This window comes from Vigna angularis, chromosome 2 (genome assembly GCF_016808095.1).
Source record: "Vigna angularis cultivar LongXiaoDou No.4 chromosome 2, ASM1680809v1, whole genome shotgun sequence".
NCBI lineage: Eukaryota > Viridiplantae > Streptophyta > Magnoliopsida > Fabales > Fabaceae > Vigna > Vigna angularis.
The window spans coordinates 35,399,616-35,418,228 of NC_068971.1; the positions used below are offsets into that span (position 1 = coordinate 35,399,616).

Below are 18,613 nucleotides of genomic sequence, written 5' to 3' on the forward strand. Positions count from 1 at the left end.
AAGGGAAGCTTATATAATTTGATTAAGATTCTTGTTTTGAATGGATGTACGTTCGTTGATTGCTGAATGAATATGAAGTATGATTGTTGATATGTTTTGATTGTATGATGTATGAATATTTACTATGATATGGATGTATGAATGTATGAAAATAAATGTTGAGGAAATGAATTGATGTAAAGAATGATAAGTATGTAATTCCATATGAGAATTTATGTTCGTCACTGAATGGTCTTTGGCCGTTCGGTTTTCCAGTAGACTCGGTTGGACTGGATTCTTTCATTTGGGAAGAATTATAGTTGAGGACAAGCGTCTTCGTTCTGTAATATATGTATATAAGCGTTCACCCAAGGGTATTTATTCCTTGGTGTTTGATGGTAGACCTAAGTATATCTATATATAATTGTATAACTCATTCATTCTTGAATACTAGTTAAATAGTAATCTTATATTTATCAAGCCTTTATTCTATAAGTTTTGTAGTGCTTGGTCTTACACCAGGCGCTCATTCTCCTTTCTGTAATATATTGATAATAAAAACGTCCGTCCAAACTCAATAGGGTTCACTCTTTACGGTGCTCGGTCTTTGACTGGTATTCTGATTTTCTTGATGTTTAACTCATTCAAAAGCTAAGTATATATTGACGTTTGGTTTATTCACTGGATCCAGTTAAGTACCATTATTTGATGTCCCACAGTGTCTGTCTCAATTGGTTTCAGCCTAGAGTTTTAGTACTCGGCCTAGGCTTGTTGGCGTTCGGTCTAACTCTCGTGAGTCAGCTCATTCAATTGGCTCACCTAGTAAATAACGTTTAGTTCTATTCGTCCTCGAGAAATATTATTGAAATCAGTCTCTTTCTTAATCCCGATGTTCACTCTCTCGGTTTTGATCCGTTTTGGAACTGGAGACCTTTGGCCTCACTCCAAGCGTTCGGTTTTGTTCGGGGTTGATGTTTAGTGTTCGGTTTTGTTCGGGGTTGATGTTTAACGTTCGGTATTTGGTATCCTAAGGGATCTTTGTACGAATGGTTCAATTGAGATTATTAATAATGAAAGATGATGAAATATGATATGAATGAAATGATTTGGGTTATGAACGAGTATTCCGGGGAGGAATAACTCAGGAATGTATATTGTAAAGTATGAATGTGGGCATGCTAAGCTGGCGGTTCATCCTGATATTCGTGATTACTCGTTTCTCACGTAGAGAAGGGTAAGTTATGTGTGAGAATGCCAGGAGGTCCTCGTCCTTATGGTTAATTCGGACGGAACGGACTAACCTCGGGTGGCAGCTATTGAGGATATCCTAGTTACTACATCACCCGAGTGCACGAACGTCGTAGCTACACATAATTCATACAGTCCGGACAGTCAGAGTCTAGTATTAGGCTTTGCATGTAAAAGTGAATGAAGTTATCTCGTTTATTTGAATTGTGTGGAATCTATGTTGATACTTGAATTGAATTACATAAGCTTACCCTATTTCCTGTCTTGTCCGTTTTGTACGTTCGTTCGTTGTCCTTCTGTTGCAATGATCATCCGTATGAATGTGAGCAGAAGGAGAAGAATTGCTGGAAGAGGCACTAGAAGAAAATCTGGTCGAAGTGGAAGTTAAGGCCGACGTTCGGTCAGTTGTTGGTTTTCTTTGTATGACCGTTCAGTCATCTTTTGGCTATTTCTTTTGTAGGACCTATCGGGATAGGTCTTTTGTAAATCGTTCGGCCTAGTTGTAGCCAGTGTGCTGTTTTAACTCCTCGTTATATTGTAAGGTCGTTCGGCCATAATTGTACTGAATCTTTTTTGAAAGACTGAGTTGTAATATTATTAGATGTGATCATTCTATTATATGATTTTACACTGTATTTTTGGGATATTACAATTAACATCTTATAAATAATATAATACAAAAAACAAATCTCTTAAGTTTTTTATTTTAATTTTTAATTAAAAAATATTAGTGGATCAGTTCGTTCTACGTCATTTTTATCCACTGGTGATGTAAAAAACCGACAAATCAAAATTACAAACCTGACTTACTAAATCTTAATAAACTAACAGACAACTCAAATGACGAGAGTCACGTTGCCATCACTAATTTTAGTAGAATAAATGCTATTTTTTTTTTAAATTTATAGAGGATACTTTTATGCAAACCAACCATTAGAAAAAATCATTTTATCATCATATAACATTTATATATAATAAAATGACTGAATAAAATAGTTTAATTTTAATATGTATATGTCAATTTTTTTATATGTATTAGTTAATTAGTTACTTTGTCTACTTTAGTGTAGATAAATGGATCGAAAGAGAGCTCAAACTTGCACACGTGCCAACAGAAGATGGAAGAATAAATAGCAAAACCCATCTTAAATCTTAAAGTGAGAGAGTCTAAGAATGAAAATGGCGCTATCTTCTTCATCACCTTGTTGGTGTTCTTCCCCTCCACCGCTTCCTCCCTTCATCCAACGACATCGTTTTGTTCCTCTCAAACCCTACACTCGTTCTCAACCACACCACACCCTCGCCGCCGCCGCCACCAGACCTTCTACTCCGTTAGTGCACTCCACCAGACAAGGGTTTGACACCGTCAACATTGCCGAAGATGTCACTCAGGTTCCTTCCTACTGCCTTTCGCAATTTCAACACATTTTAATCTTTTAGTTAATTACTTTATGTTTCTGCAATTTCTTCTGTTTTACTTTTGAATGATTTTGCGAATTTCTGCAGTTGATTGGAAACACGCCAATGGTATACCTGAATAAAGTTACGGAGGGTTGTGTGGCTAACATTGCTGCCAAACTTGAGTCTATGCAACCTTGCCGCAGTGTTAAGGACAGGTAGTCTGTTACTACGATGCACACACTCAAACACTCACTTTCCTGTATTCACTGCTGCTCTGTTGGCTTAAAAAAGGAAATGACTTTCTTCATAAGTTAAATTTTTTCTTAATTATTTTTCCCTTCTAGAGGGACTTTATTTGATTAGAAGTTTTCAACATTCCATGGTTTTCACTTTGCGATTTCTTTTGTATGTATTATGTATTAATATCTGTTATTATTCAAAATGTCAGAATTGGCTATAGTATGTTATCCAATGCCGAAGAGATTGGAGCAATTTCTCCCGGGAAGGTACACAATAAATATTTTCTTTTGTGTACGAATCAATATAATATTTGCTATTTTTAAACTTACTGTATTGTCATGTAATAGTTTGTTCAAATCCAAGGTACTGGATCTTGAATTTTCTTTACATTCCTAATCATGTACTGTTTCAGACCGTGTTGGTTGAACCAACTACGGGAAATACAGGACTTGGCATTGCTTTTGTTGCAGCAACAAAAGGGTACAAACTTATAGTCACAATGCCTGCTTCTGTTAATGTTGAGAGGAGAATCCTTTTACGTGCTTTTGGTGCAGAGGTTATTTTGACTGATTCTGAGAAGGGGTTAAAAGGGGCCGTTGACAAAGCTGAAGAAATTGTACGCAGCACACCTGACGCTTACATGTTTCGACAGTTTGATAATGTGACTAATGCCAAGGTTAAGTGTTAATGCATCTACTGTAAGACCTTCAACTTATTAGTCTGTGTTTTGAATTATTTAGTGCATCAGTTAAAATAGAAATTACAATATAAATTAAGTTGCATGTTATTAAGATTTATATGCACAAATTACAGATACACTTCGAAACTACAGGGCCAGAGATATGGGAGGATACCCTAGGTAATGTTGACATATTGGTTGCTGGGATTGGAACTGGTGGCACCATTACTGGCACTGGACGTTATCTGAAAATGATGAACCAAAATATAGAGGTTTGATTATTCATTTTATATGCATTTAGTTGTTGTTTCTATCTATTTGAATGATATATACTTATTGGTCCTGTGGTTCTAACTTCCACTACTAAGTATATCATTTCTTGAATTCAAATCCCCTAATCTTTGCTTCTTTTGAATTAAAAGAAATTTTATGTAGTTATTGAATCAGTCGGCTTGCATTTTATATTTCTCATATTCCAAACAAACCTCTAGGAACTTGGCTCTATATTTCTGTGTTGGCAGAGAGAGGGGGTGGGATGGATAATGAATAAGGAAGGAAAAAGGATCCAGAAGGATAACCAAAAATATTAGCTTGACTGTTTTAACATATATTTGTTTGACTTAAACTGTGTAGTTTGTGTGACATGCCTGAGGGTATTATTAAGCTTATGATAGACAACTATTGGCTTATGCTTCTTACATGTTAAGTGCAAGTAATGCTTTATCTGTTCCATTTTGTTTAACCTAGTGTTAAAAGTGTTGTATATTGTTTCTTGGATAGGTGGTTGGGGTGGAACCTGCAGACCGAAGTGTCGTTTCAGGTGACAGTCCTGGTATGAATATTTTACAAAGTTTATGAATTGTATATTCACCCCCTTCAGATTATTGGTTTCTATGCCAATATTCACTTAAAAGATTCTCTCGTCAGCTTCTGATTGTATAAGAGTTTGTCGTAGGTTTCATGCCAAGCATTTTGGATAGCAAACTGCTTGACGAAGTTATCAAGGTACAAATTAATTATTGTCCTCACTTTCTCTTTATTTCTTTCTCAATAACCTGCTTATGGTTATTCTAGTTGGCTTTCGTATTTCTGTACTGAGGAACAGCAAGCTTTGTTTCTTGAATTTGGGTCATTAGTTCAATTTTGGAGTGATCTACATAATCTAAAGTGTCAACAACTAAACCCTTTTTAGTTATTTTTGTAGTGGCTTTTTGTTTATAAATATGCAATGTTGTTATCTTATAATTTGCAGAAACAGATTATTTCAAGTAATTAATTATCATTATAATTAACACATGAAATAACAGGTTACAAATGTTGAAGCTATTGAAATGGCAAGGAGATTAGCATTGAAAGAAGGTTTGCTGGTAAGTTATGAGTTAATATATTGAATATACCTTATTCTAGTCTTGAGATTGTAACTGTTGGTCACTTGTCCTTTGCTTTACAAAACCCGTACTTTATTCCTACAAAAAGTAATTCATTGTAGTTCCTTTTCACTTCATTTTTCACGTTCTATTTAACTAAGCAGGACTAAATTAACATTTTTGTGAAGTTAAGGGCCTAAATGACGGATGCTTACTAGTTCAAGTACTAGAATGAGGGTTTACTTGTAAATATCTTTCTGTTAATTTGTTTCATGTTTCATATTTTAATGTCAACTATTAGCAAACCCTTACAATATTTTAATATTATGAATGTCTATAAACTAAATAATGTGATCTGCATTTAGCTTTTCATGATTATTTTGTGTGTATGTTTTGGTTATTGCAAGTCATTATAAACTACCAAGTGGTTAGGTTTATAATTTTTAGGATGGCTTATCATAATTGATTCAAATTTCTGTGTAGGTTGGGATTTCTTCAGGAGCTGCAGCTGCTGCTGCCATTAAATTAGCAAGACGGCCTGAGAATTCTGGGAAACTCATTGTGGTGAGTTTATTTCCTATTTCCAACTATATTGGCTTTCTTTTGTAGTTTCCATTGGATTTATTGGACTCATTTTATATATAAGGATAGGTTTTGAAAATTGAATTGATAGAATAAAATGAAGCCTAGTGATTTATTCTCACAACTAATAGGCTTTCTGCCTAGATACATGTTTCTCTCTAATCACTTTAGTGCTTGAGTCGTAGAATGTAGAACTCAATAGTTTATGCTTTTTGCGTCTTCTTTGGTCCCAACCTCCCAGGATATGTTGTTGGTTAAACATGGTCGCTCTTTGCTATTCTTTTCTTCTTTTTTAATTAGAACATTATGACTCCTTGCAAAATTAGCCTCTTCTAATCAAAATTTCTGTAGAATCTCGATACTTCTGTCTTCATCTGGGTTTAAAAACTGGAAATTGGATTTGGGACTGACGGAAGTTGGTTTTCTGTGCTTCGGTTCATAGAAGTGTCAATTGATGGCAAAGCATAAAACTGTGACCATGAATAAGTGCTTAGGAAACATGACTTGATGTTGCCCAAGACTTAGTAAAGTTGGAAATTGGATAGCACGAGTTTAGTGTATGCTGAACTCATGAAGTTAGATATTCTATTTTACCACTTTCCTGATAAATTATTCTTCTATAAATAAATCTATTGATTCTTTCTTCACCTCTTATTTTGCACATTGAAGGTTATTTTTCCAAGTTTTGGTGAGAGATATATTTCTACTGCTCTCTTCCAATCTATCTACGAAGAGGTTCAGAAAATGTAAAATTTAGATTCTACCTTAACGAGGTCAATAGCCAATTGAAGATTGAAGCTGCTCTCATGGCACTGCCATTCGAAGAAGTAGCAGCTGTCTCTTGCTTTGTATAGGTATGTATTATATATTCACACTGTTGGGTAGAATCATTGTTACAAGATAAACCAGTCTTCTGTATGTTTTAATCTTGGGATTTTATGCATCAGATGCATCATTTCGACAAAGCACAATTTTGAAGCCGAAGTCTTTCAGGAAGCTAAAAGGGGGAACTGACATGATGTACAATGTCTTTTTTATTTTCAATTTTTATACTGGTAATCTAGCGTGGCCTATTCTTTTCATTATTCTTCACTTTCCCTTCCCAGTGTCAATGATGAGTAGCATTGAAATGTGCTACAGAATTGTTAGCATTCTTTTTTCTATTTACTATTATCAGACTGTATTTTATATATGTAGATATATGGAAGCATTACGGATTGACATTATGGTTGACGATGGTTTGTCAGTGCGCTATACCATTATTTACTCTGCATAATTAGTTATTGCCTAACCATTAAATATTGCTTCTCAGAATGACAGAAAGAACTATATTTCAAAGCCCCGAGTGTTAAGGGGGAAATTTCTGTGTGCTGTACTTTATTGGTGATGATTTATGTTTACGAGTTTCAATTGAAAAACTTATTCCAAAATCAGTTTCAAAAGGGTTGGTTATACTAGTTTTCATCTAGAAAAGTTGTGTCTAACATGGACTTGTTAAATCAGGGCCCATGATATCTTTGCATATCAGCCGTTGGATATAATAAAAAAATTAAACAAACGGTTGCATCGATTATGTATGAAGTATGAAAAATTGGCTAGTCAGTCCCCGTACTGATAAGCCAGTTTTAGTGGTGATTGCAAATAAATCTCATCTCTCTTAAGGCAGAAACCATAGCGAGAGGTGACGATGTCAATCTACTGTCGAACACATTTTATAGAAGTATTTTGGAGTAAGTAAAATTAAAAAGAAATACTATTTATAAACTAATTTTTGTTTATGTAACGTATTACAATCAAAATGCAAAATAGTCGTTTTAAATTATCAATCTTGATTGCTTTTCCAAGGAGTACGTTGTAAGTTGTCCACGCTTCCTATGCATTAAGGTGATTTTGCATTTTTCTAAATACCTGATTTTGCAAATTACATGTAACGGTGAATTCAATTGGAAAGTTTTGCACCCACGAATCCTTCTTCCAGGGTTAAAAGCTGATATGGAATTACAAAGGTACTTCAAAATTCCATTGAGCTTAAGTATACACATTTTTCTTCAATCTTCTTCCATATCATTTCCAACCGGAATCAAACTATTCAAGAATGGGGGTTCCATCTGACATTTTACCCTGAAAACTTGTGCTAAATGAGCTTCTTAGAAGTTGCAAACTATTTTTTATTTATTTAATGTATCGTTTCCTCTATTCCTTTTCTTGGATAGAATTGTCAGTTGATGTTTGCTCTATTGGGGTTAGGGAGGAATGGAGCAAGCAAGAGTTCTCATGCTCAATCTTGTTGCAACCACTATATATATATAACAGCTTTATATATGCACCAAAAACAACTATTTACATCCCATGCTGTTAAAATGCTTATAAAAAAATGAATTTTTGTATTTGTAAAGAAAAAGAGGGTGACGAATAGGAGTAAAAGTTGTGTTAAAATATTATTGTCTACAGAGACTGTTACACAATCATTCATCATCAGTCCCATGCGATTGCAGACAAAAGTCTGTTCAGTGATGCTTAATGTTGTCCTACATGTTTATAATATACCTTTTTTTTGTGAAGGTGATAGAGAAATGTTGGACGATTACACTTAATTGCATTAGAAAATATTTCTATACACGATCTATTCTACGCTTTTATTTGATAATTGTATCATATGAACCACTACTTAAGTTGAAAACAGTCTTTTATAAATCTTTCTAACTTTTTTCACTTTGCATTAGTTCTTAGATCTCTAAGCATGTGCAAACTGAAGACAAAACTAATACAAACTTGCACTATTATTGAAGTGATTGTGAGCATTACCCTAATTTTGTGCTATTGATGGTCCAGGTGGGGCAAAGGATAGTGTGATGCATTGGGCCATGGAGATGAGAGTGAGAAGACAACTCCAGAAGAAATTGATTACTCTGAAGACTCACTTGGTTTAGATTTTATATCTTCATAAATTTATCTGGTCAAACCTTTGTTGAGTTCAAATGGTTTATTTTATATTCATTGCAATAGACTTTTCTCAAACTCGAGTCCTTTTCATCTTTTTATTGTAATCAGACTACTCAGTCCCATCCTATTCACAGCGTAAGTGACTATTGTTGTAATTGTAAGACCTCATGTGTGAGCTATTTGTATGTTATTTCTGATTTACCTAATTTCTTTTCAGCTAAATTCAAACCTGTGATGAAGAAGGCAATGTTGATGTTTAGAAGGTGTAATCCGAAAACACAGTGAGATAATTGAAAGTTACTCTTATCAGTCTTTTGGCAATTCATATTTTTCACGTCTGCATTTCTAAAATCTTAATGTAACATGGTAAAGTCCTTATGTTTTTGGTTAAAATTTATTACATCTAACACTTCCCTCGGTTGTACCATTTGCTTTCTGAAGTTGACAGGTGCAGAAAACACCATTTCCAACTTGAATTTGATTAGCAAGAACAATTACTCAATGAATTTCATACTAATACTTAGCACTGATATACCATTGTTAGTTATTATCTCAACTAAATTACTATGAGAAAGTGATATTGGTGAATACTTAATTAAGAACCAAAATATTAGTGACAAGGATTTCAGAAACTATATAGCAGTTTGTCCATTTTTCATTTTTCCCTCTGATAAGAATGATGATGCAGTTTTAAAAAGATTTGGTTCACACCAAGTCCATTCTAGCATACAACATTGTCATGATTGAGAAATTTGTCTTTATTAAAATGAGGACATGCAGAATAATTACTTTTAGTTATTAGTGATAAAATAAGTATTTATATTTTAACCTGTATAATTGAAACATCTCTTCTACCTGAGTAACATTTTCATCCTTTTGGTCATACACGCAATTGAGTACGACACAAGGTTAATACTAACAAAATCTTTATTACTGGTCCATAATGATCTGTGTTATAATTTTGAAGAAAGTGGTATCCTTTTTCTAGCAGGATTGGTCCAAATGGTTAGCCTAATTTGAAGGCGAATTAAATGGTGTTGACTTGTAGTAAGCAAAGCAGTTCATTTTCTACTTTATTGCATAGATGTTGATTTGCAAGAGAAAGCAGAGAGAACACAAAGATAGAAGGCAATGGGTTTAATTATATTTTAGGAACAGGACAAACTTAAATTGCATTGAAGGCAGTGGGATCACATTTGTATTTGGGCAATAACAATGATTTAGTAGGTTGGCCTGTTTAGTCTTAATTTCCTCAATAGCTGTCTTGTTTCAATCCACACTCAACCAAAGAAAATTTTCAGTCCTATGTTTTTCATACCCTAATCAACACCAAAAAGTCTCCTACTTTCTTTCATCTTCAAACATTTAATCCAAAGGGTTCATCTCGCAATCGATCATCTTTTCATTCCTTCAAATTTGAATTGCGGTGTTTATTGTTTCTCAAGTTCAGATTCTCTACTAGTTTTTTTGGTGTCATCCTCTGGAGTATCTTCAAAATCAATATTATTTGTGTATTTTAAAAACACAATGCGGGAACAATACGAAAATTCACCCAATTATGCTGAAGTATAGGACAAACTCTAACGCTACGTTAAAAAATGGACTTTAAATTTAACTCAATTTAACAAAATTAGCTTGTAAGATGAGGTTTAAATCTACTTATATACTCCAAATTGATCTTATCTCTTGTTCACGTAGAACTTTCAATGATTTTTAAATAGATTAAATATGTTTTTCATATGTAAAACATCATTCTCAAACAACAAATTACATGGTATATTTTAGTTTGTTATGAAACACAACTTATTACTTAATAAACATTTAACGTGTCATTTATTGGAAAAGATGTTTTATATTGATTTTTATAAAATATAACAAAAAATTTTATAATTTAATTTAGAGATGTAACATAATTTTTTATTATATTTTAAAGAAGAAAAAAAAACATATTTAAGTGCTTTTTAAATTTGGTTAAAATTTCAACTTTCTATGAAAATAAGAGTGATTAAAAAAATGAATTTGAATATTTGGAAAGATTAATGGGAGTATGAGGGTGTGGTTGGTATGTTAGTGTTGTCCCACTCTGGAGTTGTGTTGTGTTGTGCAGAAAAGGGAAGGCCTATTCATGAGGATATAACAAATGCAACTCTCATCTTAATTCACATGACAGCCATGCAATGTTAGGTCAAAATTATAATAGCAACCAGGCTAACAGATTTATTACTGCTGCCATATTTTACACCATTACCATTCATTTTCACTTAATTATTCTCATAATTTAAAGATACATTATTGTGTTATGTTTCTCATACTAGTTAAATACTTCTACAACTGTAGCAAAAAAGTAACCTAACTTATTCAACTCTCATTAAAACATTTCATCTCTCCTACTACCAATTCAATTGTTAAAACTTTAATATTCATTAGAAAAGAAAGAGAAATTTAATAATAAGTATACTTTAATAGTAATATAAATCTTACGAACTTGTTAAGAAATATAGACTTTAAATTTAAGTTGACTTTGTAAGAGGAAGATTTCCTTCACAAGTTATAATTTGATTATATTTTAATAGATGTGAATCTCCCATATCCATAATTTTTATTCTACATTTTACAAGTTTCTAAAGGGTGAAAAAGGAGACTTAGACGTGGATCATATATCCTTTTGAAAAGCACGTTTGGATCACGTTTCAACATTATACTATTGGAGAAGCAATTACCCATACCTAGCTATGCCCGATTCATTGTCAAAAGATAAACAAAATTTTCAATTTCGTATTCAACAACCACTTTTCTTTTTTGGAATGAATGAGAGACGAGGAACCATGAAAATAAATAAATGAAAATAGTGCCTTTGAGATAGAGCAAATCATGTGTGCATGCACTAATAAAGAAAAAAAAATTTAGTTTTTTAATTTTTTTTATTTTAAATAAACAAATATTTAGACCCTTTGAATATATGACTGATATTTATTCCTTGACATATAATTTATTTTTGAAAATGTTTTCTTGAGAAGTTGAAACTCTATGATTGACCCACTTGCTGCTAAAGTTACCTTTGGCTTAGGGTGACATTTAATGTATAGTAAAACAAAAAGCGAGGTATGTATTGTGTGAAAGGTTTTTCTTTGATTATGATTAATTTGGCACTTTGGAGATAATAATTCATCATCTTTGTTAAATCCTTACTATAACTTGAAAAGAATCTTTAATAAATATGAGTAATGAAAGTGGTATATTTGCAATGGAAGAAAGAAGAGTTAGATGTAGGAAGAAGTTAGTGTTGCTGTTAGATCAAATAAAACACAAGAACAAAGTTCAACAAATCTTGACCACAGAAAGAAAAAGGTTCATGCTATCTTTCTTATGGTATATAGAAGAAAATGATTCCTATGCAAGATGAAGATACACGCTTCCCTTTTACTTCTTCTTTCTCACATATATATATTATAGATTAAATATATTTTTCATTTTCCAAATTATTACAAAAAATTGTATTTTATTCTTAAATTAAATTATAAAGTATTTAGTCCTATCATTTTATGAAAGTTATGCAATTTCTTTTTAACAAACAATATATGTAATGTATTTTCCATATATTTAATGTAGTCTTTATTTTGATAAATTATGTTTAAATTTAGTTTTTTTTATAACATCGTCTAAATTATTAACAAAAGATGAATAGTGTGTGTCACTTGCCACTTCATGATCTTTTTATTATTATTTTATTTTTTATTATTATTTTTTTAAATTTAATTTAAAAATATTGTTCACGTATTAAGTCAACATTGTGTCATATGGTAATGTTAGTGTCACGTGTCAAATCAATATTGGTGTTACATGTATAGTATTAATGTGATGTGTATGTGTTAGTGCCACGTGTCTATGCCATGTATTCAATTTAGTTCAAGTTTTCATTAATTTTGTCCAATTTAGTCCCAAATTTCGTTAATTTTGTTCAATTCAGTCCCAATTTTAAATTTTAGAAGAAAAATTCTTCATTATTTTTAAAATTAGAAAGAAAATTCTTCATTATTTTTAAAATTAGAAGGAAAATTCTTCATTAATTTTAAAATTAAAAGGAATTTTTTTTATTTTTAAATTAGAAGGAAATTTCTTCATTATTTTTAAAATTATAAAGAAAAGTATTCATTATTTTTACAATTAAAAGGAAAATTATTTATTATTTTTTAGATTAAAATACAATTTTTTTCATTATTTTTAAATCAACTCTCTATTTTTTACAAGTAGAAAAAGTCAAACATAAATCTAATAATTATATTCTAATAATATAATTAGAGTTGGTTTAAAAACAATGAAAAAAATATTTAATAAAAATGTGAATTTTAATACAAATTAAATTTGGTCTGAATTTAATGAAAAACAAAATGGGGATTGAATTGAACAAAATTAACAAAAATTGAAATTAAATTAAACAAAATTAATGAAATTTGGGACTAAATTAACTATATGACATTGACATGTAATTACATCATTAATACGAGATATTGATATTGACTTGACATGTGTCACTGACTTGACACATGATACAAATGTTGACAGGTGACAATTTAACTTGACACATGAACAACTTTTATAAATTAAAAAAAATAAAAAAATAAAAATAAAATAAAATTATGAACTGACACTTGACATACACGATTCATTATTAACAATTTAGATAACGTCATAAAAAATGACCAAATTGAACATAATTTATCAAAATAGAAACAACATTAAGCATCCAAAAAAAAATCTCACATTGAACAAAATTGACAAAAATAGTGACAAAAAATATTTAAACCTATATTTTTTAGAAAAAATAATTTACATGACTTTCATAAAACTACAAAAACAAAATACTTGATTATCTAATTTAGAGATGAGACTTAATTTTTTTTATAATAGTTTGAGAACAGAAAATATATTTAACCTTATTATTAGACACATATAATATATTGTTATTCTTTAAGGAGAAGTGAGGTGTTGATATTTAAAGGAAAAAAGAGAGACGATAGCTAATCAAATCCACTTTTTTACTATCAATTATAATCATATTTGTGATGGGTCTTATAAATTCAAGCACAATGAACCTAAACCAAATAAAAAATTAAGTTTAATAATAATACAAATTATTCACACATAGTATATATAATAATTGGGTAGTACAAATCACTTTGTTCATTAATATTGATTAAATATGTTTTCATACAAAAGTTATATTATGCATTTCACTTATAACTTCCCTACATTTTATGTTTTTATGATAGATTTTTCTGATTAATGTATCTAACCTATACATACTATAATTACATACACTTTGTTTTCTCATATTTTATTTTAAATTTGTATCTCCTTATAATATAACCTATATTGGTTGAATTTTTTATTATATATATATAATCTATTTATTTGAAAGAAGTATTATGGTATATTTAAATTCAATTATAATTTTCTTACATTCAAAATAACTAAATACATCTATTAATAATAGAAAAATTAAAATGTATATAAGAACATCCTAATGGAAAAAAAAATCACGTCTAATTCAACTTTAAACATATATTTTTAAAACAAGTGAAAACCGAATCAAATAGCAAATTGTCTTGCATTTTTCGATAAGGTTACTTTTTTATTTTGAAAAGAAAGATTATTTGAAAGTATTATATTGTGAGTGATACAAAGAGATAGTAAGAAAATATTATGTCTTTGTCTCTAAAATCTCTTTAACTTTTATGTTTTTTTGTCTTGCTGGCATGATGTTGAGAGCTAAAAAAATTCTAAGAAGCATCTCTCTCATATGTGCCATGAATTATCGATATTCATATCTCCTTGAAGAATTTTAACTCAAGAGGTTCTCATATCCTACCATAGAGATCAAAATACTCTTCAAGTGATATTTTAAACTAAAATACTTTTATAATTTATTTTCTCAAATTTCTCATTCCGTCATAAAATACAATAGTAAAATCAAAATCGCCATATACACAGAACTAGATCTTATGAGAACATAAATTTTAGAAATAACTGAAGGTTGAAATAAAACATGTATTTTTAGAAAATGACTGGGTTTGGGTCTGACAACCTATGACCCTGTAAAAATCCTAAGTCATTTCCCACACCATAAAGAGGAGAAAAGATGGGAATAAGAGAAGAATCAAGTGATCCAGATATAAGAGAAGAGGAAAGAAACAAGAATATGATGTTTTCAATATTCTAACATCTAAATTTCTACAATACCATAATTTTCATATCAACATTATATTATAATTCATTGTTTAACATAAATTAGTTAATCAATTAATTAAAGATGATGTTTTCTTTCACTAAAGATAATAACAATATTAGTATCATAAAAATAATCTTTATAATGAATGAGAAGTTTATAATGAATGTAATTAGAAAGATGCTAGTTAAAACTAAACCAATTGTAATCATTACGCTGGGTGTTATAAATAGGAGTAAAAGGGTGAAGGAATGGAGGTGAAAAAAAAAAGACAGAGGATTGGCCGTAAGTGCATAATAAGGTGTAATAAAACAGACAAGAAAAAAAAAGAGTATCGTCAAAGTTTCAATACAACTGATATATCTTTCACAATAATTGTTAAATGTATCTTTTGTTATTTGAAATATTATTCTAAGAATTGATTATTATTTGTATAGAGTTTCCATATTCAATCATGAATAATATAATTGATTACTATTAAAAATAATTTATGAGATGAGAAAAAAAACCTTTTAAATAAAAACTTTTACTAGAATTTTGAAGTTAAGAAGTTTTAATTATTTCAAATCAAATTCTCTAGCCTACAAGCATTCTTCAAGAATGCTAAGCTTTTTCTTCTTCATAAATAATCTATTCAAGAAGTTTTTCATTTTTAGATAATTGGGGAAATCATTTAAATGTTTTGGAACATTCATTACAATAGATTATATCTTTTCTTTTCTTTTATTATCAAAATTTAATTTTCACTACACATAGGTTTCATGTCTTCATATATGTAATAAGTTTTTTGACATGATATTGTAGTATTTTTAATGGGTTTTTAAGAATCTTTGTCATATTATTGCATGTTAATTTGGTTATAGTAATGATTTTCAAGATAATGAGAAGCAATCCCATTAATTTAGGATGAGTAAAACTAGATGTAGATGTAAATAAAAACATATGTATTTTATCTTCTTTACACTATATTTTAAATTCTTTTATTAGTGATATTATCTTTTATATTTTAAACATTTCAATTAACTTTTATTATACGATTGTGTGAAGATTTATCACAAGACTGTGTGAAGATTTATCACATTAGTGCAAAATAGACATACTAGAACATTAAATTGGTTGTAGAGAAATTGATATAATGCAAAATGTGATGACAATTTATTGTAGTGGAAATCGATTTAATATGTACATAATATTAGATCGGTTATAAAGGAAATCAATCTAATATGTGTATATTAAATCGTTTAAAAACTCAATCGATATAATAGGCCTTTTTCATTATCATGTGCAAAATCCTTTCTTAACTTTTCGTGGTGTTCCTTGTATTTTCATCTTTCGCAATGCAACTCTCACTTTTTCTTTACTCTTCAACTCTCAAAGCCCTAAAACCTTCTCTTTCAATGCAACCCTTTCTCTTCTTCCTTCATCTTCATCTTCCTTCCCACTATAGGTTTCACATTTTTATTTTTTTCTCTAAGCAGTCATGGGTTTGTTCCTCTCTCCACCTAGTGATTTGCTTGTCATAGTTGTTGCGGTCTTCATCATCGTAGTCACAACTGTTGTGATTTTGCTGTCTCAATCTATTTGGTTGTTTTTGAAACTATCATTATTAATTTGGTCATTGAAGCTTTTGGGTTATTCGTCGACGATGTTGTTAAGATTATTGCTTGTGTTGTTCCAATTGTCATCGATGTCGATATGCTTATCAATGTGCATTTACCAATGTTAGTTTGTTGTATCAACTCTTAAGGAACCAACTTAGAGTTTTATGTAATATGTGAAAATATACAAAAATCACTTTATTTTTGTTTTCTGTTAAAGATATTAGATCAATATTATTTTGCATTAGATAAGTCTTGAAACATCATTCTACCCCATTAGTAGTGTATAATACATTATTATTTACATTAAACTAATTTATCTTTTACCAAATAAAAATAATTTAATAGTACAAATACTAAACACACCTACTTAGAAGTTGCATTACCTCGTCACTCATAAGTAATCACCATAAATGTTAAATGATTAAAAAATATCAGTTCTATGGCACTAAGAAATATTTCTTTTAGCTAATTATTTTTCAAGAGTATATATATATATATATATATATATATATATATATATATATATATATATATATATATATATATATATATATATATATATATATAGTTTTAGTATAATAGAAACAGAGGCACAAGCATTTCTATTATATATATTACAATAGCATTTTTAATATACACTATTCCATTACTTATAGAGAACCAGAAAAGAAAGTTGAATAAAAAATTAGAAATTTTAAACATTAAGAAAACTTTAAAACATCATTAAAATTTTGTTGAAATACTTCTTTTTCTTTTTCTGTTGAATCAAATATTATACTTTTAACACGCCATAATATGTTATACCAAAATTAAAAATAATACTATAGAGTTCCTTATTACTTCAATTCAACCTTAAACTATTCAGTTGGAATCACTGTTTTCCATCGTTGATTGTTAATATATATATATATATATATATATATATATATATATATATATATATATATATATATATATATATATATATATATATATATATATATATATATATATATATATATATATATATATATATATATATATATATATATATATAAAGTTCGACCCTACTTAATGAATAACATTTTTATTTTTATCATTATTATATACATAAAGTTCGACCCTACCTATTGAATAACACGAGTTTGGTTATTACATAAATTATTATTTTTATCGTCATTTTAATACGAATTTCCATTTAGTTAGGATTATATTATAAGGCATTGTTTTTAAAAAGCTCACAAGTATTACTGATTTATGCATATATGCACCATTTGTGAGGGCACTTGAAATATATATATATATATATATATATATATATATATATATACTAACATGTGCAACTAAATGCTGTCTTTATCTTCATTAATTAAGTTGGCTATGGTGTGTCTTTTGTATAAGAAGTAATTTCTACAAATATGTGAAAAAGAAAAAGAAAAAGAAAAAGAAAATAGTTGTAGTATTTAATTTCAAGTCTTGAAAGTTTTGAAAATAAGAAAATAAAAATTGTGACAACGTATGTGGTACAAAGATTCAGATCTGAAATCAGAGGATCCTCCTGAAATCATACTCGCTTTTTATGACCCTACACTGTTACTCTCGTTCTTCTCATGATACAGACTGACATACTCATCCTATGATACAATACTATAATTTTAGAAATTTCCAAATTAAATTAAAATGCAATTCTAATCTTTACAATGACTACTTTTATCAAAGTATATAGTTGGGATATATTTTAAAGAATTAAAAGGCGTTAGTTTAATGTTATATCAGTGTAAAGTTGTTAAATCAATTAAAGAGTTTCTGTATAGGTTTGAAAAAGATGTGCACGAGACAATGTGGAATGCAAATTTTTGGAGAATTTTTAATTTTTAAAGAGGAAAAATAAAAAGGTTATTATTATTATTATAAATATATGAGCATTAGATATTGAGAAAATGTAGGAAAAGAGTGTAAGATGTTGTACAGTGAATTATGGTATATAGGGTTAAGAAGGAAAGTGGAGAGTGAATGTGTTGAATGGTGACCACCTGTTTTCTGAATTGGCTACCTTATATAATATAAATGAATGAGTCAGAAAGAGTAAATATTCTATGAGTGGAGAAGAAAAATGACAATATTTTGACACCCCCAAATAATATTTACTATTTTATCTTTCATTTTATTTCCTTAGCAACATAAAAGTTAATTTTTTTAATGAGAATATTATGCTTAAAAACATGGTTTTGTGTGGTTGAATTGTGAAAAAAAAAATATGATATTTTTGGATGAAAAAGCAGATTTTTATTAGGGCAGAGATTTTTGATTACCCAGAAAAGTAGGCAATGAAGAAAGGTGTGACCTACAAAGGCATATTCATAACAAC

General features: G+C 29.5%; 1 protein-coding gene across 1 annotated transcript; it reads left to right on the forward strand.

Annotated features, from left to right (window-relative positions):
- The first annotated feature begins 2,359 nt into the window (after positions 1-2,359).
- LOC108327785 (S-sulfo-L-cysteine synthase (O-acetyl-L-serine-dependent), chloroplastic) lies at positions 2,360-6,772 on the forward strand. Its single transcript, XM_017561488.2, has 11 exons — positions 2,360-2,619; positions 2,734-2,843; positions 3,077-3,134; positions 3,281-3,544; positions 3,682-3,819; positions 4,328-4,379; positions 4,503-4,552; positions 4,855-4,914; positions 5,398-5,478; positions 6,166-6,350; positions 6,444-6,772. Exons 1-10 carry the CDS (start codon positions 2,401-2,403, stop codon positions 6,244-6,246), a joined length of 1,113 nt encoding a protein of 370 aa, XP_017416977.1. The 5' UTR covers positions 2,360-2,400; the 3' UTR covers positions 6,247-6,350; positions 6,444-6,772.
- The last annotated feature ends 11,841 nt before the right edge of the window (positions 6,773-18,613 follow it).

Bases quoted from the DNA above. Each gene is read 5' to 3' on its own strand.
- LOC108327785 (XM_017561488.2), top strand. From the start codon at position 2,401: ATGAAAATGGCGCTATCTTCTTCATCACCTTGTTGGTGTTCTTCCCCT. The intron at 2,620-2,733 runs GTTCCTTCCTAC...GAATTTCTGCAG, and splicing joins TTGCCGAAGATGTCACTCAG to TTGATTGGAAACACGCCAAT. The intron at 3,820-4,327 runs GTTTGATTATTC...TTTCTTGGATAG, and splicing joins TGATGAACCAAAATATAGAG to GTGGTTGGGGTGGAACCTGC.